Source organism: Malus domestica, chromosome 09, assembly GCF_042453785.1.
Source record: "Malus domestica chromosome 09, GDT2T_hap1".
NCBI classification, from domain to species: domain Eukaryota; kingdom Viridiplantae; phylum Streptophyta; class Magnoliopsida; order Rosales; family Rosaceae; genus Malus; species Malus domestica.
In genome coordinates this window covers 35,664,739-35,692,262 of record NC_091669.1, presented here as the reverse complement: position 1 = coordinate 35,692,262, position 27,524 = coordinate 35,664,739, and the positions used below count along the sequence as shown (strand labels likewise).

Sequence of the window (27,524 nt, the reverse complement as noted above, 5' to 3'; positions counted from 1 at the left end):
CTCCTTTTTCTTCTCGGCATAGAAGAGCTTGATGGGTAGAGAGGTCACGACAAGGCTGCAAGGTCCTTTTGGGCTTCTTTTTAACGTCTGTGATGAAGCTACAAGTTTCTTCACTGATGGAGAAAGGAAGGTGGCAGATTTCCAGAGGCCTACGGCTTTATTTTCTAGATGGATGTCGCGACTTGGGAGAGGATGAAGAAGCAGAGTGTTTCTTCTTCTACAAAGCAAAGAAATAACAACGAAATACAAAGGAAAGATTAACCCAAAAAAAAATAATGGATTTATACCTTTTGAGTCCTTGCCTTTCCTTTTTGGCGTCCACCCTTCCTCTGTATTCTTCTGTTTCTCTTCTCGTTTGATCTCTCTTAGTGGCCCACAATCTCTGCAGCGTTTATGTACCTTTCCTTTGTTGCTCTCCTCTTTTGTCTCAATTTCTGCAGAGTCTCCCTCATTTTCTTTCGTCCTCCGTGTGCTTCAATTTCTGCAGCGTCTCCCTTTTTTTTTCTTGTCCTCATTTTTTGTTGCAGCTGATGCCTATTTATAGGCATCATAGGAGAGTTCTAGAGCTTGCTACGTGAGGGGGGAAGATGGAGGGCATGACTTCCTGCCACTCTATCTTAACCTCTCTTAACTGACCCCACGTTTTTTTTTGTTGTAGGAAAGGGGGAACCTGTTTATTACTTCCCCCTTTTGTAGGAAAATTTCCTTATTTTCCTTATTTATATTTGTTTATGGATATTTAGTTTGTATGTAAAGCCCATTCTTAACTTTTTGGGCTGGTTTACATCTTTGTTTTGCCTTGTAGTCTGACCCAATTTGTATGGACTCTATTTTTTTATGTTGTATATTTTTGTTGTTCAATAGTGCAAGGGTTTTAGTTAACCAATGGCTACTTTAAATGGTGCAAGTCCCAAGTGAAGACGTGCAACGACTATTTAATCATATTAGCGTCTTGGGTTGTAAACTCAACAATGATTAAATGGGGCACTGTTTGGGTTAATATTTGAACATTTGATTTGAATGAAGGAAAGCCTAGGGATGTCAACTAAAAGGGGACTTGCTCGAAGCACAGCACTAAGCCCAAAGGCAAAGTGAAGCCTTCTCAGCCAAGATACAAGCCACGTGCTTATCATTGAAGTGACAAGTCATAAAGACTAACCTACTACCAGCCAAAGAACATTTTCTAGTTGCATTCCAAGTAAAAGCTGATGACTCACTACCCTCCAAGTACTTTCAGGCAAGAGCAAAATCACAGCAGTCGAGCTAAATTGCCTATAAAAGGAGGAAGAGGACCCAGAGACAAAGACAATCAACCAATCAAACAAATAAACATACAAACTCTGCTCTCAAGCCAGATTTGCATCCAAAAGCTGAAATCAACCCAGAATCAGTCATTTTTATCAACAAGCTATCTTTTGCCCAGTTTAAGGCTCTAATATCTCCTTTAGTGGCGTAGTATTGATTCCCTTGTATAAACTTGTTTACCAGCCATCCTTTTTAACATATAAACACCTTTTAATTCAAATAGAAGTGATTGCAAGAGGTTCAACCTTGACAGACAAGGTGAAATCTTGCCCGACGCTCTTTGTTTGTTTTCTAAATTTGTAGATCTATCACTTAATGCATTCTCCAGTATGTATTCAAGTTATTTCCATTAGTTTTCCTATCTTAAGAGTTCCATTTGCATCTGGATCTGGTTAGTTTAATGGATATGTTATCATTAAAATCAATCGAGAACTAAGCAAACAGCTTAAAGGGGCCTGGACTCCCTTCATTTGAACATACAAGACTATGAACTAAAAGTCCTCATTTACAAGGCAAGAAAAAGAACTTAATGTGGACTTAACCCATCCACGACAATCCTGTGATAACAAGAAGTCCGAGTACCTTTGATAACAAGAAGTCCGAGTAACTTGGAGCGCAAGTAATCGACTAAAAACACTCTTGTTCTACATTTGCTATATTGAGATAGTAGTGACACGCCTAGCACTTAGTTAGTTTTGATTGCAAGGCTCAAGGCCTACACCTTAGGCCCCACAAAGACACTTTTCAGAACTAACTTTGTCTTCTTCTTGTAGCACATCAACAAGTAAGAGCCTGACTACACATCTAAAGTGCTAATTCCTTGGAGAGCTGTGCTGAGGTCCGAGGATCATTCTCCAGGGAAATCTTCGCCACGAACAAGATCAGTGATTTGATTCATATGAGAAAACTAAATGTCTTTTCTCTCCAACAGTGCATAATGTGTGAAAGAGGAAGTGACAGTGAGGATGAGCTGTTTGCTCACTGCCCTATTGCTTTTAGATTGTTATTGAGACCGTTCTTAGAGAATTTGATTTGAGTTGGGTGATTGAAATTGCACGATGCTCTCTGTTCTCGTTTTCCTCCGCCATCTCTTTCTCCCAAACTCTTAATGGAAAAAAAATCTTCGAGTGGGTATTGAAATTATTGAAACAACTTACAGACTTCTCCTTCTACAGGTTCCTAATACTCAGGCATCCTTCTATGGTCCCTACTGTAAAAAAGATTCCAAATCCAATCGTCATTTATGTTAAAAGTTAATGCTTTACTTAAACTGATTATGTGTAAAAGGGCTGACTGTTGCCTATATCAGTCGACCCATTCTCTTTATCAGTCGACCCAATTACTTCAGTCGACTTATGTATTGAGCCATATAAATCAAAAATATCTGAATGAAAATATAAGATCTCTGTTTTAAGAAAAAGCATCAGCCTTCTGTTTCCAAAGCTCTCTGCACTCTGATTCTTTGATTTTCAATCTTTATCATTTTATTCAAGTTTTATTAATGATGAAAGATTGTCTAAATACCAACATGGTATCAGAGCCAATCTGATCAAAGAGTGGGGCGTTTTTTGATTCTCAAAAAGGGGGAAAATTCTAAGTGAAACCCTAGAATCAAAATTTTTCAAATTCATGGCTGGTTCAAGTAGCAGTGGTGAGATTCGAACTCCTATCTTCAGTGGAGAGAATTATGACTTCTGGAGGACAAAGTTGAGAACAATTTTTGTATCTCATGATTTGTGGAGCTTGATTGAAGATGGCTATGTTGTACCTCTAAGTACTGTGGCTTTAACAAAGGCTCAAACAAAGGAACTGAAGGAAAACATCAAGAGAGATGCAAAAGCTCTTGGGGTCATCCAAAATGCTATCTCAGATGAAAATTTTCCGAGAATCTCGAATGACACAAGTGCCAAATCAGCTTGGGATGTGTTGGAGAAAGTCTACAGAGGCTCTACTAAGGTAAGGGCTGTCAAACTCCAATCTTTGAGAAGAGATTTTGAGTATATAAGAATGAAAGATGATGAATTGCTAGATGATTACCTGAGTAGATTGTTTGAGATTATTAATAAAATGAAAAGCTATGGTGAAATCTTGTCTGATGAGAGAATAGTTCAGAAGTATCAATTAACTTGCCAAGAAAGTATGACAACATAGTTTCAATCATAGAGGAGACTAAGGATTTGTCAACTTTGAGTGTTGAAGAATTGATTGGTTCTCTCAAAGGTTTTGCTCAGAGATTATCTAGGCATGACAACAATGATGTAGAAAATGCTTTCCAAACACTTACAGTGAATCCAAAAACTTAAGCTAGTTCAAGTCCAAGCAAAGCCAAGTCCAACAAGAATTGGAAAGGCAAAAATAAAGTTTGGGAAGGAAAGGGTAATTTTGAAGAGAAGAAAAAGGTTGAGAAGAGTTTGTATGTTTCGAAGTGTAAAATTTGTGACAAAGCTCATTCCGGTGAATATTGGTTCAAAGGAAAAGTGAAATGCCACAAGTGTAGCAGATTCAGGCATATGCAAAAGGATTGTACCTACAAAGATAATCAGTTTGCTCACTACACCAAAGCAGAAGATGAAGAAACCAATATGTTTTATGTTGGTCATGATACAACCGTCCAAGAAGAAGCTAAAGTTTGGTTTGTGGACATCGGCTGTAGCAATCATATGACGACAAATAAGAACATTCTCCATAATGTTGACACTACAAACCTAACCCGAGTGAAGATGGGAAATGGGCAGCTAGTCGATACATTGGGAAGAGGTACTATTGCCGTGCATACGAAGAATGGAAAGATGTTCATCAAGGATGTCATGTTAGTTCCTGATTTGAAGCAAAATTTGCTAAGTCTTGGACAAATCATTGAGCATGGCTACTACTTATATTTTGGAGACAATACTTGCAAGATATATGATAGGAGGAATCGTTAACAACTCTTGGCTAAGATTGAGATGAGGAAGAGTAGAAGCTTTCCTCTCACAATTGAGTATGCAACTCAATCTGCATTCAAGATGGAAGTGCAAGAAGATTCAAAGCTATGGCATAAAAGGCTTGGCCACTTGAGTTTTCAAAGTCTCAAGAAGCTACAAGAAAAAGAAATGGTGCATGGGTTGCCGAGTATCCAAGAAAATGAAGAAATCTGTGAAGGGTGTGCACTTGGGAAGCATCATAGAGATTCATTTCCACATGGTAAAGCTTGGAGAGCAAAAGCTCCATTGGAATTGATTCATACAGATGTTTGCGGACCCATGAATACCTCTACTCAAGTGGGAAACAGGTATTTCCTAATCTTTGTGGATGATTATTCTAGAATGACTTGGGTATACTTTCTAAGACAGAAATCAGAAGTGTTCTCAATCTTCAAGAAGTTTCAAGCTATGGTTGAGCGACAATCTAGTTATCTAATCAAAGTTCTTAGAAGTGACAGAGGAGGAGAGTATACATCCACAGAATTTGATAAGTTTTGTCAATATATTGGCTTAGAAAGACAACTTACTGTTAGCTACACTCCACAACAAAATGGAGTAGCTGAGAGAAAAAAAACCATAGTCGAAATGGCTAAGGCAATGTTACATGACAAGGGAATACCTCAATATTTGTGGGGTGAGGCAGTTAATATAGCGGTCTACTTGATGAATAGGCATCCAACATTGGCAGTTGAAGATAAGACACCATTTGAGGCATGGAGTGGAAGAAAGCCTTCCGTGAATCATTTGAAAGTGTTTGGGTCAATCTGCTTTGCTTATGTTCCGAAAGAACTAAGACAAAAACTTGATGAGTCAAGTGAAAGATGCATTTTCGTAGGCTATGCTTCATACACAAAAGGGTACAGACTCTACAATTTAAAAAAGAAGAAAGTTGTGGTTTGTAGAGATGTTCTTTTTAGTGAGAAATCTTCGTGGGATTGGAATCAAGCAACCATCTGAGAGGAATCTGCACTAATTAGAATTGAAGAAGAAAATAAACCAAATGAGGAAGAAATTGAGCTAGAAATTCCACAATTATCACCAGAAAATAGTCCTTAAGTTCACTCTCCTACACCTTCAAGTCCAAGTTCAACGCCGGTTTGGTTAAGGAGCTTAAATGAAGTCTATGAAAGCTGCAATTTTTGTGTTGAAGAACTAGAAAACTTTGATGATGCAATGAAAGAAAAGACTTGGAAGGCTGCAATGCAAGAGGAGATCAATGTCATTGTGAAAAACAAGACATGGGAACTAGTGGACAGACCTTGTGACAACTCCGTCATTGGAGTGAAGTGGATTTATAAGACTAAGCTCAATCAAGATGGTTCCGTTCAAAGGAACAAAGCTAGATTGGTAGCAAAAGGTTATTCTCTAAAACCCGGGATTGATTTCCAAGAAACATTTGCACCGGTAGCTAGGCATGAAACAATCAGAGGCCTTATTTCCGTGTTGCTCAGAAGGGGTGGTTTCTACACCAACTTGATGTCAAGTTGGCTTTCCTAAATGGAGTCCTAAAAGAAGAGGTGTTCGTTGATCAACCTCAAGGATTTGTTCTTAAAGGACAAGAGCACAAGGTGTATAAGCTTAAGAAGGCACTTTATGGCCTGAAACAAGCTCCGAGAGCATGGTATGGAGAGATCGACTCATATTTCAATGAAAGAGGTTTTCAAAGAAGTGAGAATGAACCTGCCTTCTATGTCAAAACAGAAGGTATTTCAGATATCCTTATTGTTTCCTTATATGTTGATGATTTGGTTTATACTGGAAGTAGTCATAATATGATCTTGAATTTCAAGAATGACATGATGAGGAAATATGAGATGAGTGATCTAGGCATGTTGCATTATTTTTTGGGAATTAGTATCATTCAATCAAATGATGGTATCTTTATTACTCAAAAGAAATATGCAAAAACACTTCTAGAAAAGTTCAAAATGGTTGGTTGCAAGCCTGTTGCAACACCTCTAGTTGTGAATGAAAAGTTTCAAAGAGAAGATGGTAGTGGTGATGTTGATGAATCTGTGTATAGAAGCCTAGTTGGGAGTTTGTTGTATTTGACAGCGACTAGACCCGATATTATGTATGCTTCAAGCTTGTTGTCCAAATTTATGCATAAGCCTACTTGCATTCACTATGGAGCTGCAAAGAGGATCCTAAGATACATACAAGGTACACTTGACTTTGGTATTATGTATGAAAGGAATGTTGAGCCAAAATTGTATGGGTTCTGCGATAGTGACTGGGGAGGTAGTGTGGATGACTTGAAGAGAACATCTGGATATACTTTTACACTAGGGACTGGTGTATTCTCTTGGGCATCTAAGAAACAGAAATCAGTTGCACTATCAACGGCAGAGGTTGAGTATGTGTCGACTTCAATTGCAACTTCTCAAGCAGTGTGGCTGAGAAGAATTATGCAAGATTTTGGTGAGAAACAAGAATTAGCAACTCATATCCTTTGTGACAATAAGTCAGCTATTGCCATGAGCAAGAATCCTGTTTGTCATGGTAAATCAAAGCATATTGCTCTGAAGCATCACTACATCAGAGGTGATGTGGAAGACAAGGAAGTGGATGTGGTTTACTGCAAGATAGAAGATCAAGTTGCTGATATCTTCACCAAGGCATTACCAAATGACAGATTCATCTACCTAAGAGAACTTTTGGGAGTGAAGCAGCAAAGCATTAAGAGGGAGTGTTAAAAGTTAATGCTTTACTTAAATTGATTATATGTAAAAGGGTTGACTGTTGCCTTTATCAGTCGACACATTCTCTTTATCAGTCGACCCAATTACTTCAGTCAGCTTATGTATTAAGCCATATATATCAGAAATATCTAAATGAAAATATAAGATCTCTGTTTTAAGAAAAAGCATCAGCTCTTTGTTTCCAAAGCTCTCTGCACTCTGTTTCTTTGATTTTCAATCTTTATCATTTTATTCAAGTTTTATTAATGATGAAAGATTGTCTAAATACCAACACTTTATTTCAGAAGGAAGTTTTATTTGGACTCAACTATCTTATTTTAACTTCCAAATAGAAAATTTTCTCCAGTAAACTTCTAAATTTGCTCTTAAATAATTAAGAATAAGAAAAAAAAAAAGAAATAAATATTAGTTAGTAGTACTAGTATTGTGTCCGGAGAAGGAGCAAGTGGCAAGACGATTAAGCAACTAGTCTAGTCTAAAGTCTAGCCTAGTGTTGTCTGTGTTGTTGGAAATGAAAAGGAGATGCCATGGCTGGTAACGCCCTTTCCATCTCTGCAGGTAACTCCGACTCACTTGGTTTCATTTCATATTTTGGTTTCATTTGTTAACTGGTAATTCCGTGATTGGTAGCCTTTGATTTAATTTACGAACCAAATGTAAATGTGGGAATTGCAGATTGTTGGAATTGCAGTTTACAGTTCTCTTGTGGTGGTCTTCTACACATTCCTTGAATTTTTCCTCGGAAATAGAATCGTCGAATCACAGTCCGTCTTTTCCTTTGTGGTACTCTACTCTACTCCACTCTTCTCTATCAATCCATATCAGCATGACATCTCATATCCGAGTGAATTAATTTTCTTTGAAATTTGAAATGTCAATTTCAGGCTGTTTCGGTCATGTTTCTCCTCATAAGGTGCACAGCCACTGACCCAACTGACAGAGCCAGCCTTAAGAAGAAGAACAAGAAGAAACCTCAAGGTGGCAAAGGCCTTCCAAAGCTCAACTACGGCTTCCTTCTCGGGTAGATTGTAGTGAGCTTCTTTAGGAGGGTGGAGAGGAAGATCCCATGGAAGACCGTCGCTCAGTTGGATCCTTTGCTCCCGTTTCCCTTTGTCCTCATAAAAGAAGAAGCTGTCTCTCCTGATTTAAGGGACGACATCTCTTTCTGTGCACTCTGCGACTTTGAGGTAACGGATTAAATCCCTAATCCTAATCCGAGCTTAGATATCTCACTCTCATCATATAATTTGTATTTACACAAGTAATTATAATTCTGTTTTGCAGGTGAAAAAACACGGCAAGCACTGCAGGACCTGCAACCGTTGTGTTGATAGCTTTGACCACTACTGCCGGGTGAGAAATTGTTACAACTCCTTTTCTTCTCATTCAATTTAGAAATTCAAATATCAAGTAGTTAGGATATGTTATTCAAAACTGAAAATAAAATTCAATTGTTCTTCTCTTCCAGTAGTTAAACAACGGAAAATAAAATTCAATTGTTCTTCTCTTCCAGTGGTTAAACAACTGCATCGGAAAAAAGAACTACACCACATTCATTCTCCTTACGATTTTCCTTTTGTTATTGGTAAGTTACATTAATTGACAGCTCCCTCATTAATATCTCGGTTTATATGCCGAGGGACAGGTCCAACTCAGGTAAAGTCTATATCTTACACGGCATATACATACAGCCTTCCCTAGTTTTGCCTCTTCAGATTTCAGAAGGCATGCAAGTCTATTTGCAGCATGACTTATGGGATAAATTGCTATTCTAAGTTTCAGAACAACCAAAGGCTGTCCATAAGAACTGATAGCGATCCTCAGCCTTTTACCTCAACTAAGAAACAAGGCTTCCATGTCAGCATTGACCCCTGAAGGCTGACGAAGTTGAGTACAGAGAAAGCATCGATAACAGCAGAGAAAGCCAGAGGATGGATTGTGAAACAGAAGCCGCCTACAGAAGAGGATTCATTGAACCATTACCGTTAGAGACCAAATGTCGACCATTGATGACGAGCACAGATAAAGGCACGACCACTGCTGTAGGATCGGGCTTAACACTTCTCATATCCAAAGGGTGGATGCCAGGGTCACCCGGCGGAAAGTTTTCAAGCCCAAGAAGGCGGGTTTCTGGTTCACTGACTATGTTCTCCGGCACTGTGCCCTCACCAAAGCACAAGTACCGAAACAACTTTGAATTGAACTTGATGGAGGTGTCGAGGAAGCTGGAAACCTACATATCAAGGCAGGTTCTATGTTCTGTTACGTAGAAGAATGGGAGTGAGGCGTCCCCGAGATAGGGAGGATTGTGTTAAATAGAAATTGATTCTCAGCCTTTGAGAAAGCATCATTCGCCACCTGTGTGTGTATACCCACGATATCTTATGTGGATTTTCTTGGAGATTAATGTATATGCACGCTTAGAATTAGTATACCTCCCGTTGCCATTGGATGTAATTCTTTTAAACACTACATCGCTGCGCTCTTGTGTGCGGGAAGCAACTGTCAACAGTTTTATTTTTCTTTTTATGCTAAAGTTACACTATATGCTTCATTGAAGTAAAAGAAAGCTAACTATAAATTAGAATGTTCATAAATCATTGCTGGAAGACTCCTATGATGTGAGTTTTCTGATGGTTTTCGACCCAGCCACATGAGACTTGTTTTTTTTTTTCTTCCGAATTTCTGCAGTGTGCATTGTATTACTTGAAAAGCAAAGAGAAGAAATAATAGTGCACTCAATTATTATTTGTTACTCTGCACATATTTACAAGAAATATAATTTCTCAGTACCATCTTCCAAGGCACAAACCACAAATTGGCAACTCCGCTTAACATCTAATGTCGGGCATTATTTTCTCCATCTGTGCAGTGGGATGATGTACTGGGAAATGGAAAGGATCAAATTTGCAGCAATCACAGAAGGCGACTTTCATTAAATCTACCAAGATAGCCACCGAGCACCTCTGTTTTGATTACTGGAAGAAATCCATGTGTCATCAGATAGAGAGTAACAATCTGAATAATGCCGTGGGGAGATATTCTCCTTGAGAGGCGCACAAGTTTCTGGAGAAACTAGGTCGGAATATCCTTGAACAGAAGAGCATTTCCATGGAGATTTTGATCTCACGTTAAGGGTAATATTAGATAGGCAAATGTTCAGAAATTTTTCACCTTCTAAACCCTCTAGGAGACCAGCAGTTTTGATATTCTCTCCTATGATATTTTTAAAAGTAATTCTCTCTACTTTAGGGAGGGCATTTGGGTTGTAAAACTCATCTGGGTGCTCCCCATACTGACTGGTGAACCTTAAAGCTATGCCTACACCATCCAAGTTCATGTTTGATACATATATATTTCTCACATAACCACCCCTTCCTGGGGAGGTCTTTATCCTGATACCTGTTTTAGAACCGAAAAAGTGAAGGTCTTCTACATGAACTTCTGACACACCTCCTGACATCTCACTTCCAATTGCAATTCCAGCGCTTGTTTCAGTTTTACCGGTAATTCTGTGAATAATTATGTTTCTACTGGGTCGACCATATGAAATTCCATACTCATCCCACCCACTTTTGATGGAAATCAGATCATCACCAGTGCTAATATAACAGTCTTCAATGCACACATTATCTGAAGAATCTGGATGCATTATAATGGATGGGTAAGAACAAATTTGTTTGCTTGTAGTTTACAGCTGCTAAATGAAGGTAGAATGCAGATTAAAGTTGATGCAGTTGGTCAGAAATGAAAGTGATATTATGTGCTTTTTTGACACTCAGAAATTTTCAAGTGGGAGAATGAGGAAACGATGACGGATAATACGGTTTTCACATGCAAAACTATGATGTTTTCCATGCTCTAGAGTCTATACCGAGAAGTTAAACAAAACGCCCCATAGCCTTTTACAAGTACTTTTCAAGTTTTGACATTTATATGACAATCAACCATTAGTGATTCGCATTTCTAATTGCTTAAACTAAGAAAATGTTATCTTCATAATGAAAAGGAGATTCTGGTTATTCACCTGGATCAATCCCATCTGTGTTTGGAGACTTGAGAGGAGCAAGGATTGTCAGATTCTGGATAGTTACATGGCTGTTCAATCAGAAAAATAGCCTCAACTCCTCACTCTAATTCATAGAATCTTTACCCTTTTCCATAGTATTCATATAATACTCAAAACACTTGAAATCTACCAAGCAAGGAAGACAGATGATATTCAATCCTTGTGGATAAATCATAAAACTAACCTGCAATATACAGGGTGAATGGTCCAAAATGGTGAATTTAGGAAGGTCAAGTTTGAGATGACAACCCCAGTTGAGTTTATCAATTCCAACAAATGGGGCCTCGTATAATTCAGGGTTTTGCTATGGAACCAATCCCACCAGATGCTACCTTGGCCATCAATGGTACCATTATCACCTGCATGATAGAGTAGCAACATCTATAAATCAAACAAAGTGTATGTATACCAGAGACGATTCATCATCAAATACTACCAACCTGTTATGATAATGTCTGTCAAATCGCATCCATAGATGAGACTTCGATGTCTTCCTCCTGCCAACTCCCTTCCTCGACCGTACGATGGTAATGGTTCAACAATTGGCCAATCATCGGATTTCTGAAACATTACAGAAGAAGTTATTCAGTATTATGAGCTAAAGTATTTTTAACATGGCCACAAGGTCAAAACAGATAGCAGTGCCCTATTGGAATTGGAGTTCAACTCTTATCTGGAAAGGAGACTGAAGATAATGTATACTTTTGGGACTAGCAATGAACCAATAATGATCACAATAAATAAGCTATCCTGAATGCACAATACACTTGGCAATTTCTCACTAAGAGCATTTCAGAATTCTGACAATAAGCTTAGTATGGACACTAGTGATATATAGGATTGTGAAATACGTTCTATTGGAAGATTACGTATGGTTGTAGCTGCCACCTTACCAAGTTGTTAGGGTTGTGGCTACCAACTTACCAAAAGATTTAAAAGTTATTTTTCCTTTCAATCTCTCGTGGAGATGTTAGGTATGGCTTAAAGTATGGAGAGGGTTGTAGTTGTTTATTTCTCCTACTTTCTTCCATCTATGTATTCTTGTCCATTGTAAATCTTACACAAATATCAATATACAACTTCTTTTATCAAAATTGACACGTTCCTACAATACAATATACTGAGGAGTCTGTTTTAGTTTAATTACAACAAATGAATCAAAAGTGAGCCGAAGCTGCGGACAAATGTACCGAGAGAGGGCTAGCATCAACCAATCAGGTTGCATTGTCTTTGTATATGTGTGTGTGTGTGTATTGCAAAATGCAAGCATATTCACAAATTTTTGTTGAACTGATTGGAAAGAAGGTGAGCGGAAGATTACCGTTGATCCAAGAATGACAGCGTCCTTATCCAACCAGAGGGTTAGATGACTGATGAGACGGAAGCTTCCTGTCAACCAGCGGCCAGCAGGGACAAAAAGCTTGGCCCCACCCTTGCGTGTGAAAGAGTTGAGATAGAAGACGGCATTCTGAAAGGCTTTTGTGTTGAGAGTGACCCCATCTCCTACAGCGCCAAATTCAGTGATGGCGACACTGTGAGGTCGAATTTCCCCAGAGTTGGCCTGATTGCTGCACTTTGGGCTGCCTTTGACAGACGACGGAGCAGCAGCGCCTAGCAATGCAAGTAGCAGAAGCACGTCCACCACCTGAACACACGTAACTTTGACTTTGAGATGAATCTCGATAAAGAGAGCATTTAGCATGCTAAGAATTGGTATAATTTGATGTTGAAGTGAGTCACAAACGAACCAAAGGACGGAATTTGATGGTTTCTCTCAAAAAAAATTATAGTTAATCAAACAAGACTTAAGGAACTGACAGTGACAGTGAGAGTGGAAGAAGAAGAAGATGTCGTCGTCCTCATCATAGCATAGCATATGAAGGAAGGAAGGAGATGATCCAAGCAGCTTCAGCTTCCCAGCCTTTCCTTTCCTTGTGACTTGTGAGCAGAAGAAGGAAGGAGATCACCACCCCCACCCAAAATTAAGAGTATAATAAGAAAATCACTGAAATCTCCATGGATATCTGCTCATCTGCTCAATTGCACTTTTCAATTCATGTCATCATGTGACATTGGATACCGACAAAAAGTGAGTATTGTAATTGTGGCTACCGATGGATGCCTTTTCTTTTCTTCCCCGTTTTGTCAATATTACTCTTTACTTGCTCCAAATCCAACTCTCCTTCCTTTTTCCTTTGTAATTCCCTCAATTTTATTAGTTTTGGGTTTCTTTCTCCCTTTCTTCTGAAACAAGAGCCTGAGTCTTCTGACTTGACCTGAAAAATTTGCCAACCAAACCAATGTCATATTTTCCATTCATTTATTTTTTTCCAACTCTCATATGAGTCATAACAAATATTAAATTGTAACAAAATACATATAAACAAATAAGACTTTATACACAGTTTTCCATCTGTATCTTTTCCGTTCCGTTCGATGCACTTCAAAAATGAGGTTACAAACTCTTTTTCTTTTAACAAAGTTAATATGAAAGATGTTTTTAGAGAAACAATTAATAGTTTCTTAAAACAAAGGAGAGTTTTCCCGGCCTTTAGAAGAAATGGATAACCGTGACTTGTCACCAATTGTTTTTTATAAAAAAAGAAAAAAAATTTAAAAAATAAATAATTAAAAAAAAATAAGGAAAGAGAGACAGGACAACAAATTATTATTAGTAGCATCTTGGGCTTGGCTTCCGAGTCCACAAGCCTTTTCTTATCTGTTTCTGTAGGCCCAAAGCTTGGCGCTTCTATTGGGGCAACCACCCTTTCTTCCTTCTTTCCGGTTTTGCTAAAACCTTAAGTAGGTTAGGCTGGTTGAGGTTTTTCGTCGAGCAGTCGGTGTGCGTAAACATGCCGCCCAGAAACAAAAACTCTCAAGGGCATTCCAAATCTGCCTTTCTCCCTCAAGACCAAGAGTACGTGCCTCCTTTCTCCTTTGAGTATTTGATGCGTTTTGAGTTCCAATTATTTTCGACATATCGATTGTTAACAACTTACTTAATCTCTGCTAAATATGTAGCTTGTATGAAGGGGAACGTCTCGATCGTCTTCTCCAACAAATTCAGAGGTCAATAGCTTTAAACTTGAGTGAGACTTGTCATCATTAACGACAACATTAGTCTAATGCTTTTTTTTTTTTTTTTTTTTTTTTGTAATACAGAAGAATAGAGTCAACAAGACTTGAGGATGGCAAGTCATTACCAGAAAAGATATGGTTCAAGGTTTGTGTATCTTCTGTTTGATAAGGTGTCTTTTTTCTTTTCGTTATTTAATTGACGGGAAGAGAGATTTGAAGTTGAGCCATCTTCCAACACTGCGACTGCGAGTAGAACTAGAAATAATATTACTTAGAACAAGTTTGATAATTCATAAAATTGAATAATTGTATTATGTTTGTAGAAACTATTCGCAATAGGGGTGAATGACGTGACTCGCGTGCTTGAACGCATGCCACCAACAGCAAGAGCAAGCAGCTTGGCAGGTAAAGCAGCATGCATTGAGCTTCAGGCTGTTGTGATCGCATATGATTGCAATCCACGATGGCTGTCAAAGCACCTGCCAAGCTTGGCTCTTTCAAGGAAGGTCCCAGTCATCTTTCTCAAAGATAACAAGGGAGCTTCGTTGAGATTGGGTCAACTTTTCAAACTTAAAACAGCCATTGCCATTGGAGTTAAGGTAGCCCTTGTTCTACTTCCTTAGAAACGCATTCAGTGCTCCAACATAAGCCATTTCCTTTGAATTGTACGTTCTTCTGTTTTGCAGGCTAAAGGAAATGCCATCAATCTTCTTTTTGAGGAGATTCTTAGTGGTAATACAATGCAACTCGGTGTCGGAAGTGAATGCCTCAACTCTTCTCAAATGCTTACCACAACACAAGGAAAAGTCCAGAGATGAGCCTCCTGTGTGTATAGATGTTGAAGACAACAGTTGCAGGTGCTGTTTCTGTTTCAGTGACTGTATTGTATCCATGTATGCCTGATTATGCAGTTAACTTGTTATGAAGAACCCAATGAAAGGAACAAAGATACGGTAATCTTGTAATTTCTATAAAGCTTTTTATCCAAAATGGTCCTTGAGATTTTCATAACACATCACTTTGGTCCTTGAGATTGAAAATCAATAGAAATGCCCCTGAGATTGTCCATCATCCATTATTTTAGTCATTCCATTAAAAACTTCGTTAAGTGTCCCGAAGCTCTTGGCCGGAAGTTTGGGCAATTTTCAAAGCATCGTAACTCAATTGTTTCTTAACCAAATTCGACCCATAATATATCAAAATGAAGATAGGAAAGTGTAAAACAAGATTATACCCATTTGGAAGCCCAATAGTTGCCGGAGATGGCCGGAAAATAACCTGAAATGTGACTGGTCTGCAGGAAAACTGGAAAACTCGCCGGAAACTGGGTAAACTTTAAACGTTCATAACTTCTTCAATTCTCAACGACATCGAGTGATTCAAAAATAAAAATCATACTTTTCGATGAGACGAAGAGAATGATACATTTCTCGAAGGTTAACGCGTCATTGTTTGGCTGGAAAACGACTTGAAAATGGCTGTCTTGGTCATCGAGTTAGCCGTTTTCAAGCTGTTTTCCGGCCAAATCACGACGAGTTAGCCGTCGCAAAAGGTATCATTCTCTTTGTCTCGTCAAGAAGTATGATTTTTTTTAAATCACTTCGTTGAGTATTGAAGAAGTTATGAACGTTTAAAATTTACTCAGTTTTCTAGTTTTCCCATTGACCAATCACCTTTCAGGCTATTTTCCAATCATCTCCGGCAACCGTTGGGCTTCCAAATACTTATAATTTTGTTCTACACTTTCCTATCTTCATTTTGATATATTATGGGTCGAATTTTGTTAAGAAACGATTGAGTTATAAAGCTTTGAAAACTGCCCAAACTTTCGACCAAGAGCTCAGGAACACTTAATGAAAATTTTAACGGAATGACCAAAATAATGGATGGTGGACAATCTCAGAGACCATTTCTATTGATTTTCAATCTCAGGGACCAAAGTGATGTGTTATGTATATCTCAGTGACCATTTTAGCTAAAAAGCCTTTCTATAATTATGATCATGGTAAGTGTTACAACAAATTTCCTAATTTTAGTTCTAATTTTCGTAATGCAGTAGACAGAACCACCTCCCCCTTTTCCTATTCTTAAAAAACACGTTTGGAGATTTAACACCCTATTCTCCAAAATTTTACTTTGCAACAATTGTACAGTAATATATATACCAATCAACACAATGGAATGAAGCTTCCATTTCTCCGCACCTTCCTTTCATCTTCTCCAGAAATAACCATTTATGCCCGTGTAGATGTTAAGCACTAGATTGGGGGGTCGCAGCTGCTGAAGACTCAGACAGCGCTCACCGGATCAGGGTCATTATTACTCCTATCATTTGTGACAACTTTTCCCGAATTCTTATCCTCTCTTTGGTCGTCCTCCTTCTTTACCATCACCGGCTGAAACTGCCAAATAATAACACCAAAAACAAAACCAGAATTGGAATACTAGGAATATTTGACAAACATGCTTCTTATGAAAAAGTTTTTACTTGACAATTTGATACACACCTGGTAAATGGAATATATAACATTTCTTCTAATCTGTGCCATCATCTCCAAGAAAAGATTATACCCTTCAAGCTTGTATTCGATAAGTGGATCCCACCGAGCATATCCACGTAAACCAACTGCTTGTTGAACAAACTTAAGTGCTTGTAAATGCTCCTTCCACAGGCGATCAATATTGCTCAAAACTAAGAAGCTTTCAGCATCCTTCGTCAAGCCTGGTGCTTTGCTCTAAAAAATATCCTGATATGCGCAGTTCAACAACATTGATAATCAAAATTTTATGCCTTCCAGAAAACTGATATCAAGCCTAGATTACAAAGCCAAGATTAGTCATAGCAAAAGATCACTTGCAGGACTTGGTCTATCAATAGGCAGCATTAAATTTACATTCAGAAAAGGTCACAACAGTAGCATTTGTCAGTAGCTAGTCGCGATTATCTTAGCGAGTATTACACAAAGAACATGCACAAATATTTGTCAGAGTATTCATTCATGGTTAGCACATTTTAGCAGAATCGTAATCATAATTATCAGAAGATTGCCCCTTCTAATTATAATGAAACATTCCTTTGAATGGGCTGAGATCTTAAAATTCTCAATAACCGATCAAATGTCTTCTAATGAAAACTTCTTTTACCGACCCTTTTCTGCAAATATGCTTCACGACCACGAAGACGAAGGTACTCCTGCAAATCTTCATAACTTGAACAATTGCTCCTCAGCAACTCTGGGGCCAAATCATTCAAAAGGTAGCAATATCTAAAGCCAAGGAAATATTGTCATTAAAAGTTGTTGATGCACAAAATCAACGAGGACTTTGATACAATAGAAAGTGTCAAGTTTGTGACCTTCACTAGATTGCTCCGGTCACTAGTGTGGATAAGGATGTAAATGGATAGAGACAGAAAAGAAAACACAAGATGTATGTGGTTCACCCAGATTGGCTATGTCCACGGAGTAGAGGAGTTCTTATTAATTGTGAAGGGATTACACAAGTACATAGGTTCAAGCTCTCCTTTAGTGAGTACTAGTGAATGATTTAGTACAAATGACATTAGAGATTATTGTGGGAGAATGATCTCCTTTTATAGAAGAGAATTTCTAGTTTTGTTCTGGCCTTGACACGTGTCATGCTGTGATTGGCCTTTGATGTTGTCACGTGTCGCCTAGTGATTGGTCTCTTGGTGTTGACACGTGTCACGCTGTGATTGGCCTCTTGGTTGGAGGGAAACTCTTATGGATCATTGACAGTATAACGTTGATCGGTGCTCAATAGTTTCGGGATTGGTCAACTATGGTACAAACAGTGCTCCCCTAAGTTCCCGAGTGAGGGAAGCTCCTCGGTTGGGGACTTGCAAGATCCAAGCCGCTGAGTAATCACGAAACTTCTAAGTACCGAAGTGTGGTATCGTTTTCACTTGCCTTATATGTCTCATAGGTAGATGTGGCATCTTCTCTGGAAGTACTTGTCCTCCATCCAGGGGTGGTATCTTTAACCGATGGAGATGCACAAGGTAATGTATCAATTTCACTTGAAGCTTACTTGTAGTTTCGAACTTGGTCAAGCGCGATACAAACCCTATAGTAGGAGTCCCCCAAGTCTTTGAACGAAGAGATCCGCCGAAAGAGATGATAGCCAAGGTAAGCAATCAGAGTTCCAAGCAATCAGTCCCAGATCAGAAGTTTGATTTCGAGTTCTGGCTGATTGTTCTCATTCTCCCTATCTTGCAAGCAGTAAGAAGGATAAAGAGAAGAAAAAGAAGAATAGATGATATGAGATACTTTTGCTTTTGAAGAAGTAACTTTCCACAGACTTATTTTTGAATTGGGCTGAAGGGTTTTCTAGTTTCCTCCAGAGTATAAGGCCGACTCAAGAATTTGAGGGTCAAAACAAGTCCATCAAATCAAGAATTCGTTCAGCCTTAATGATATGGGATACTTTTGATGCAGACAAAGTAGGGGATGTGGTATGGCGAGGCTTTGCTCTTTGGCGACCTTGATGAGTTGGCTGTTAAGGATTCTCTGGCTCTTAGTGTTCAGCGTGCAGGTTCTGTGTCTAAAATGGCCCAACGTCTATGTGCTCGAACCCGCCAAGTTGAATCATTAGCGGCTTAAGTAATAACTCTCAAATAGAAGATCCGAGGGCTCAAGCATGAGAATAAACAGTTACACAGGCTCACACATGACTATGCTACAAACATGAAGAGGAAGTTTGACCAGTTGCAGGAATCTGATGGTCAGATTTTACTTGATTATTAAGGTTTGTGGGTTTGTTCTAAAGACATTTATTGCCTTCGTCTTCTGGGACTGTACCATATAATGAAGCTCCAAATGATCAACCTTCGGTGCCTCGTCCTTTTGGGGTTCTACCCAGTACTGAGGCTCTGAATGATCACCCTCTGGTGCCTTTTCTTTCTGGGGCTCTGCCCACTGCTAAGACTTTTCGTGAGCAACATTTGTGAAGGCTCCCTCTTGTTTGTTTATTTTGATTCATGTATATGTACATATTTGTAACTTGAGATATCAATAAATAAGCTTTACTTCATTTCAACATATTGTGTTAAATACACCAAGGCCTCATTCTCTAAGTTCTTTGAATTTTTTTATCTTTTGTTGAAGTTTGTATGTTGAAGCTTTATGAGTGAAGCATGTAGGTTGAGGTAATACTCCCTTAATTTCCTGAGTGAGGAAAACTTCTCGATTGGAAACTTGAAAAATCCAAGTCACTGAGTAGTCGCGAAACTTTCAATTACCGAGGTGTAGTAGCATATTGATAGGAGCATATTTATGCGACTGAATTAGCTTGTTCTCATGCATTTATATTGTTATTTCTTAGTTAATTATGTATTTTAAGCTATTTTTGTGTGTTTGTAGGTTCATAAACCTTATGAAGCAATAAGATGCATTTTGGTGCATTTTGGAGCAGTTTTGGGCTTGGAATGAATAGCACATGCATGGAGCAAGGTGGATGGACGAAATTGAAGACTAAAGAGGTTAGAAATGTATTAAAGAGAAAAAAGAATTAATGTAAAACGGACAAAGAGCTCAGCCACAAAGGGGTGTCACTCCACCATTCACCTTTCCATCATTGTTGTGCACCACCATTGCACTCCCTTTGGATTCCTATGTCGTGCATCATCATCCATGTTCCCTCCATTGACTCATTTGTTGCATCATTCCACCTCCCTTTCCTTTCTCTACCATGTGCACAATCATTCATGTTCCCTAGCTGCAACACCACTCCATTTTACCCCCATGGTTTGCATCATCACTTAACTTTCACCCTTAAATCATTTCAAACACCACTCATTGCACTCAATTGCTACACCATTCCTTGTTCCCTCTATCATTTCAGATTCTTGCATCATTACATTGAATCATTGCACTCAATTGCTACACCACTCCATGTTCCCCTCCATTGCCATGCACTTCCTCTATAAAAGGAAGTGTGTGTAACATAAATTTAGTTCATACTTTGTTAGATCATTCACTCCCATTTCAACATAACCTTCATCCAAACACATCCATTCTTCTTCACATCCATTCCTCCATACAAACAAACCTTCAAACACTCACCAACACCTTGTGCCGTAGCAAAGGGAAGGAAAGTGCTTGGACGTGCTTGCTGTCCAACTTGGATCGTTGGAGCGTTTAGGTGTTTTCTTTCTTTTGTTTCCAATGTTTAAATTCATTTTCTTTTGTTTTGTTGTGAATATGAGTGGCTAAACCCCTCTTGGCTAGGGGTGATTTCAAAGCTATGATTATGTGTGTAATATGATTTGATAAATTCCAGCTATGAACTCTTGAATCGTAAGTGCAATTGGCTTAACTATTTGATTGATAACTTATTTGTATATGTTGATTAAGAGTCGACACTTAATTGATATGCATAAATCCGATGCTAGAATATAAGAAAGTTTCACATAATCGTTACAAACTTATATTCATAAGTAGTGGAAGTCGCTTATAAACGATCGTGTTACGTTTAATTCTAGCATGAGTAACATGATGTTATAGTTGCAAGTGCTTTGTCAATACTTATGATTTTCATTAAACGTAATGATCTTTGATTGTATCTCTATTATGATGTCATGTAGGGAACTTTGGAAGAATGTTTTGGGTTGTCGAATGATGTCATCCAATCCAATAAAATAAGGAAAATCTGAGAGTTAACTAGTGATGTCACGGTTAATTTGGAGCATTGTTCATAATTCAATGAAGTAGTAACTGGAAATCGAGTTATTTGCATACATGTCATGTGTGGAGAAAAAGCCTCTAGCTATCCCATCCATCATCTTATTTCTCACATTTGTTTTACAATCTGTCTAATTTTTCATACTTGTTTGTTTGTTTCAACTTGCGCAATGGCGTTCTAGGATTCATATAGCCGACCCCACTTAGTGGGAAAAGGCTTTGTTGTTGTTGTTGTTGTTGTTGTTTGTTTGTTTGTTTCAACTTCATCCAAATCAAAACCCCCCTTTTAGTTTCTTGTTTCAAAGTGTTTCAAATATGTTTTAGTTGTGTTCTTAAGTGTTTTGATTCAAGTAAAAGTCAATTTTCGTCCAAAGTCATTCCTAGTGTCTAGTTTAAGTTTATTTGGTTGTTTTAAGCTGTTTTGAGTATTTTAAGTTTGCTTTGAGTCTTGTGAGTCTTGTTAAGTGTTTTTAAATTTAGTTTTATGTTTTTGAGTCAGTTTAGAGGTTATTAGCAAGCCCTCCTAATCCCCGGTCCAAAACGATCCCTACTTATACTTGTACTACAATTGTCAAAAGAGAGTTAAATTTGTGTGTTAAGATAATTTTCGCATCACATATGATAGGAGTCTCCCAAGTCTCCAGTTAAGGGAGTTGATGAAGGAGGTGTCTTGCTAGTAGCCAAGTTTCCAAAGTAACAAAACTTTACCATTTTCCTTTCTAAGTGGTAGCCCAAAACTCATCTTTCATATATATTTGTTATGAAAGTTGTTAGGCTCAAAGAAGGGGAGGCCATTGCCCTTTTTTTTTTCATTTTTTTTTTCGAATTTTCAAAAAAATATATATTTTTTAAAGCTTTATAGATGAAGCTTTGTAAGGTGAAGCTTTGTAGGTGAAGCTTTGATGTTGAAGCTTTGTAGGTGAAGCTTTGTAGGTGAAGCTTTGGAGGTTGAAGCTTTGTAAGTGAAGCTTTGTTGTTGAAGCTTTATAGGTGAAGCTTTGTGGTGAAGTTTTGTAGGTGAAGCTTTGTGGTGAAGCTTTGTAGGTGAAGCTTTAGAGGTTGAAGCTTTGTAGGTGAAGCTTTAGAGGTTGAAGCTTTGTAGGTGAAGCTTTGTTGTTGAAGCTTTGTAGGTGAAGCTTTGTGGTGATGTTTTGTAGGTGAAGCTTTGTGGTTAAGCTTTGAGGTGAAGCTTTGTAGTGAAGCTTTGAAGGTTGAAGCTTTGTAGGTGAAGCTTTGTAGTGAAGCTTTGAAGGTTGAAGCTTTGTGGAGAAGCTTTGAGGTGAAGCTTTGAGGTGAAGCTTTGAGGTGAAGCTTTGAAGGTTGAAGCTTTGTAGGTGAAGCTTTGTTGACACCATAAATTGATTTTGCTTCACACTATCTTGATCAAAAGTGTGTGGAGCTTTGAAGGTTGAAGCTTTGTAGGTGATGCTTTGTTGACACCATAAATTGATTTTGCTTCACACTATCTTGATCAAGAATGTGTGAAGCTTTTGACATTTGTAGTTGCCCTCCATTTGTTGAAGCTTTTGTTGGTGAAGCTTTTGTGTTGAAGCTTTGTAAGTGAAGCTTTGAGGTTGAAGCTTTGTTGGATACCATGAATTGATACTTCACACTATCTTGATCAAGAATGTATAAAGCTTTTGGCATTTGTAATTGCCCTCCATTTGTTAAAGCTTTTGTGTTGAAGCTTTGAGGTTGAAGCTTTCTTTTTTTTTTTTTTTTTTGGGAAAACTAGAAATTTGAAAATGTGGGAGAGAAAACATATACAAATTTTGCTTCCAAACTATTGAGCAAGAGAGTATGATGCAAGCCATACCTTGTAGTAGTCGAAGGTTTGGATGAACCATATAAATTGAATTTGCTTCGAACAATCTTGATCAAGAGTGCGAAGCTTTCTACGTAGTTGTAGTGTTTGCATTGTTATAGAGGAGAAATGTCTGAAACAGATGCAAGAGGGCTGAAGAGCTTGATCTTCGTATTCCAATGCTAGGAATACAAAAGATTCAAAAGAAGTTGTCTGAATTCCCTCTTCTTTAAATATTTGTCGAATGGCTTGTGTGACAAAAGATCTCAAGCGGTTGAAAGTCAAAACATTTGTAATGTGTATACCTTCTTATAATAGCATTTCCTTCAATACCTAGTCCTTCACTTTGAAAGAATGAGGTTTGGCCCCATAGTCATAATATTCAACGGTACGTTTACCCCTGGTTGTCTTGATACGAACTTTTATCTCTCTTGTGGTAATGGGCTTGCTGAGAGTAAAAATCCTTCTTCTTACCAAGAGACAAATATGTTTGGTGACTTAGCGAGTAGCTAAATGAGGTAGGAGACGATGCAATGGGTGTTTGAATGACCAAGATCTCCTCACTTGGTAGAACTTGGCTTCTACTTCCCACTTGTTGATAGGGGTTAACCATATGGGGGTTCCCTTGGTATGTCCTTGCTTCGGCAGAGGTGTGGTTGTAAGCATGTGCCATCACCTCAGAGTAAGTCTTCCAAGTGTTGGCATTGATCATGTACTTGAAGAAACAATCACGTAGGCATACCATGAAGGCTTTGAGGACGGTCTTATCATCTGCCTAAGCGCAGCGAGAATACTCATGGCTGAAGCGACCGGTATACTCTCGTAGTGACTTGTCCGGTTTCTAGCGAATGGTGTACATGTCATCTGCAAAATGTAAGCAATCGGTTTGGAAGATGTGTTGAGAGACAAACAGTTTCATTAGTTCCTCAAATGAGTTTATTGTCTCGGGTGAAAGATGACAATACCAGTTTAGAGCTCTGCCAGAAAGGGTAGAAGGGAAGAGAAGACATCGTTCTTTGTCGGTGTGCATCCGGTATGCCATGGTGAACTCGAAGAGGTTAAGGTGTTCAATCAGGTCCTCCTTTCCAGTATAGAGTTGCAAGCCAAACTTCTGTTTTGTCTTTGCTTGAAGAGGGTGTCGAGGATCCTCATTGTAAGAGGGTCAGGCCTAGGTTGGTTCCAATCAGGTATCTCAACTTGTTGTTCGGCCTTCAACTTGTTTACTTTCTTAAGGAGATATAGAACAAGATGGTCCTGAGTGAAGTCATGTACCACTCGAGCTTTCTTTCGTAAATCTCCATCTCCTCTTAGAAGTAGGAAGGTTTAATCAAGAGCATGTGATTTTTCCCTGGACTCGCCATACTGACTTCCAAGGTTTGTTTATCTGAACATTTCTGAGTCCCCTATACCTTCGTGTTTCTCTAGGACTTGTTGCTCTTTCCCTAAATTGGTGGCCTGGGCCGTGGTAGGGGACCAAGTCTCTCAGAAACCCTTGGGTCATTGATCTTTGAGCTTATGTGGATGGAGTTCTCTCGACGTTGCTTCAAGAAGTCCCAACAGTCACGATAAACAGATTTCGATCCTTCCGCCCCTTCCGCAATGAGGTGTCTTCCTCCACTTCTCCTACTTCGGGTTGAAGCAACTGGGTTGAGAGAAGTCTCATGTTGATTATCACATCGATGGGTAGCACGTTCCCTATCAAGGATATCTATGTCGAAGGCAGGTGACCCTCCGTGTTGGGGGCACCCAGTTGATGGTTAGCTTCCACGGGGGCAAGAAGCTCGTGTGTTTGAGCATGCCTAACTTCGTGGAGCGTCTCGGAGAGCTTCTCATATTGCTATTGGAGAACCTCATTCTTCATTGCTATCATGTTGTTCTGAGCTTCTAGCTCATCGACTTTAGCTTGAAGAGCAACACTTTTTCCTTCATTCTTTCGTTGCTTCGCACTAGGTGCAAGATGAGTGTCATTCTATGTGTTGTGGCCAAGGTTCTAAAAAACGCTAGGCGGCTAAGCGGGGGCCTAGGGGGATTTAGGTAAATTTCTTATATATCTTGTAAATAAATGTATACTGATACTTACAAAAAATTATACTTATATGAAATCTCTAAATAAGATAGTAAAAGAATAATAAAATGCGTATCTAACAAGTCCAAAAAATCCATAGCACTTGATGCTATGAACTGATAACTTGACAATTAATGTTTTTTTAATGAGAAAAAAATTAATTTTTTGTCAGGCTATTAATTTTTTGTAGATAGCAGCTAGGCTGCCCTTTGTCCAGGAAGAGATGAGTGCTCCATCGCCATCTACAAAAAATCCATAGCACTTGATGCCACAAAGATTAATAGCCTGACAGCCTTTTTTCTTTAAGAAAAGTCAAGGCTAGCTATCCACACTTGAATGGACAAAAAAAAATATAAAAAAATATATAAAAAAGTTTAAAAGATCACATGGGTGGGTGTGGAAAGAAGAGAGAGAAACTAATTCTCTCATCTTCTTCCTCTTTTGCGAACACAGACCACCAGAAGCTTGAAGTCCAGAAAAGCCAGAAGCATTCATCCTTTCTCAAGTTCGAACACAGAAAAAATTGAAATTCCCAGACTGCCTAGGTCGCCCAAGGGCCGCTCAGCCCGCCTTGGCACCCGCATAATCCTTGTCCTGATTTTTCTTCCGATTTTGCATTAATCCCGACGGTTGGCCACCGGCAAGCGTTTAGGCGGCCGCTTAGGCCGATTTTTAAAACATTGGTTGTGGCTTCCTTCGCTCCTTATGTTGGAGAGGGATGCCTGGTCAAAACAGAGTGTACGAATGGTGGAAATCAGCTTGACAAAGCTGAAGAGAATGGGAATAAGTATCGTTCCCACAAACGGCGCCAAATGTTGATGCACAAAATCAGTGAGGACTTTGGTACAACAGAAAGTGTCAAGTTTGTGACCTTCGCTAGATTGCTCCAGTCACTAGTGTGAATAAATATGTAAATGGATAGAGACAGGGAAGCAAACACAAGATGTACGCCCAGATTGACTACGTCCACAGAGTAGATGAGTTCTCATTAATTGTGAAGGATTTACACAAGTACATAGGTTCAAGCTCTTCTTTAGTGAGTACTAGTGAATGATTTAGTACAAATGACATTAGGGATTATTGTGGGAGAATGATCCCCTTTTATAGAAGAGAGTTTCTAGCTTTGTTCTGGCCTTGACAAGTGTCATGTTGTGTTGGCCTTTGATGTTGACATGTGTCGCCCTCTGATTGGCCTCTTAGTGTTGACACATGTTGCACTGTGATTGGCCTCCTAGTTAGAGGGAAACTCTTCTTGGTCCTTAACGGTATAACGTTGACCGGTGCTTGGTAGTTTCGGGATTGGTCAATTATAGTACAAACATACTCAACTAAATAAAATAATACAAAAATAGAAAATAATAGAAATGGAGATTTAAGGAAATGAAATACAGGGTACGTATAAGAAGGAGACATACATTGGATTAGGCCAACCTTCAATCGAAGGAAACGAGGAATCTGGCCAACCCACTCACAATCTCGCTGGGCCAGATAATCATTGATAGTAACAACACAAACTCCTTTTCCAATTAATGCATTCAAATATGTTGGTAAGATAGCAACAAGGGTTTTTCCTTCTCCAGTTCTCATTTCAGCTATTTCCCCCTTATGAAGAACCATGCCACCTAAATGATCAAAAAGTAAGATCCGATAAGTAAAGGCATAATACGCATATTTAAGCACCTAGCAGAAGAAAACAAATGCGTCCTTCCTGTTGAGACAATGGGTGATCTAAGCAGAAGTGTTCTTCCATTTGAGTATCTCAACCAATACCAACAATAGTATAACAAATGAAATGTCACGCACGTAGAAGGCGCCAAATTAAATGTTCATTTATTTTGACAGGACGAACTGACAGGATTCAGATATATAGTATGCAAGGGAGTGGAGGACATCTACCTATGAGTTGGACATCAAAGGGATGAAGGCCTAAATCCCTCTTCGAAGCCTCCCTTACGACGACAAATGCTTCCTGGAATGGGAGTGCTTCTTTAGTTATAATATTCTCTAACAAAATATACAACAGAAACTACAAAATGGAAACCAACAACTGAGAAGCATCCTCGGACTGAGCAACAAGCACAATCCAGAACATAAAACCAATGTTTTAATTCCTACGTTAGAGAAAACCAATGTTTTAATTCCTACGTTAGAGAAAAGCAAAATGTTAGAATTCAAGGAAGAACATAATACTGACAGGTAAAAGGGAATCCAAAGACTCTCCCTGTTTGGCGCGTTCTTGAAAGAGGCGTGTCTTCTCCCTCAGCTCTAAATCGGAGAGTGTAAACATTTGAGCTTCCAAGCCATCGATGACAGACACAGTGGGTGAAGGATTATTTTGTGAAAAACATGTTCATTTGAGCAACATCTATAGTATGCAATTAACAAATTAAAGGCGGAATCATACTTGCATGCACTCAAAACAAAACATTACCCATTAAATTCAAAGCCTAGTAGATTGGTGAACCTTGACTTAACTTAAAACAACATTTGTTAGTTGAGAAATTATACCTTTGTAGATTCCTCTTTGCATAAGCAAAGGCTAATCACCCAAAGAGAGGGTCTTCATTCCTTGCATCTTAGATCTATGGATTTGGATGGATGAAATGGTTCTCCAAGTTCCCAAAATTGAGAACCTCTAAGTCTTTTCACCAAGGTTAGATTGGATAAGAAATGAGTGACCTTGGAGTAATAGGATTGCTAGCTAAACCCTCCAAGGAGGCCGGCCACTTTAGAGAGAAATGAGAGCTTATGTTCTCATCCTTTCCCCAAAAGAAAACCCTAAATGAATTTTGGCTATAAAGTCATATTTATACCTTTATTCATTGGAGTGGCAAACT

General features: G+C 38.7%; 2 protein-coding genes and 1 pseudogene across 2 annotated transcripts; 2 read left to right on the top strand and 1 right to left on the bottom strand.

Annotated features, from left to right (window-relative positions):
* The first annotated feature begins 7,388 nt into the window (after nucleotides 1–7,388).
* LOC103444479 (protein S-acyltransferase 18-like) lies at nucleotides 7,389–9,418 on the top strand (annotated as a pseudogene).
* A 272-nt stretch (nucleotides 9,419–9,690) lies between these two features.
* Nucleotides 9,691–13,494, bottom strand: LOC103444478 (probable polygalacturonase). Its single transcript, XM_008383402.4, has 7 exons — nucleotides 13,441–13,494; nucleotides 12,858–13,315; nucleotides 12,361–12,684; nucleotides 11,480–11,600; nucleotides 11,224–11,398; nucleotides 10,998–11,068; nucleotides 9,691–10,612 (listed from the first exon to the last, which is right to left on the bottom strand). The coding sequence occupies exons 2-7, from the start codon at nucleotides 12,903–12,905 to the stop codon at nucleotides 9,912–9,914; spliced, it is 1,440 nt and encodes a 479-aa protein (XP_008381624.1). The 5' UTR covers nucleotides 12,906–13,315; nucleotides 13,441–13,494; the 3' UTR covers nucleotides 9,691–9,911.
* Nucleotides 13,495–13,687: 193 nt separating this feature from the next.
* On the top strand, nucleotides 13,688–15,107 carry LOC103444477 (uncharacterized). The gene is made up of 5 exons (XM_008383401.4): nucleotides 13,688–13,956; nucleotides 14,061–14,108; nucleotides 14,202–14,262; nucleotides 14,441–14,716; nucleotides 14,804–15,107. Exons 1-5 carry the CDS (start codon nucleotides 13,892–13,894, stop codon nucleotides 14,933–14,935), a joined length of 582 nt encoding a protein of 193 aa, XP_008381623.1. The 5' UTR covers nucleotides 13,688–13,891; the 3' UTR covers nucleotides 14,936–15,107.
* The last annotated feature ends 12,417 nt before the right edge of the window (nucleotides 15,108–27,524 follow it).

Excerpts from the sequence above, each read along its gene's own strand:
- LOC103444477 (XM_008383401.4), top strand. The coding sequence starts at position 13,892 with ATGCCGCCCAGAAACAAAAACTCTCAAGGGCATTCCAAATCTGCCTTT. Across the intron at positions 13,957-14,060 it reads TTTCTCCCTCAAGACCAAGA|CTTGTATGAAGGGGAACGTC; the intron begins GTACGTGCCTCC and ends CTAAATATGTAG. Across the intron at positions 14,717-14,803 it reads CCATTGCCATTGGAGTTAAG|GCTAAAGGAAATGCCATCAA; the intron begins GTAGCCCTTGTT and ends TCTGTTTTGCAG.
- LOC103444478 (XM_008383402.4), bottom strand. The coding sequence starts at position 12,905 with ATGATGAGGACGACGACATCTTCTTCTTCTTCCACTCTCACTGTCACT. Across the intron at positions 11,399-11,479 it reads GACAGACATTATCATAACAG|GTGATAATGGTACCATTGAT; the intron begins GTTGGTAGTATT and ends TCTATCATGCAG. Across the intron at positions 11,069-11,223 it reads ATTCACCCTGTATATTGCAG|CCATGTAACTATCCAGAATC; the intron begins GTTAGTTTTATG and ends CTGATTGAACAG.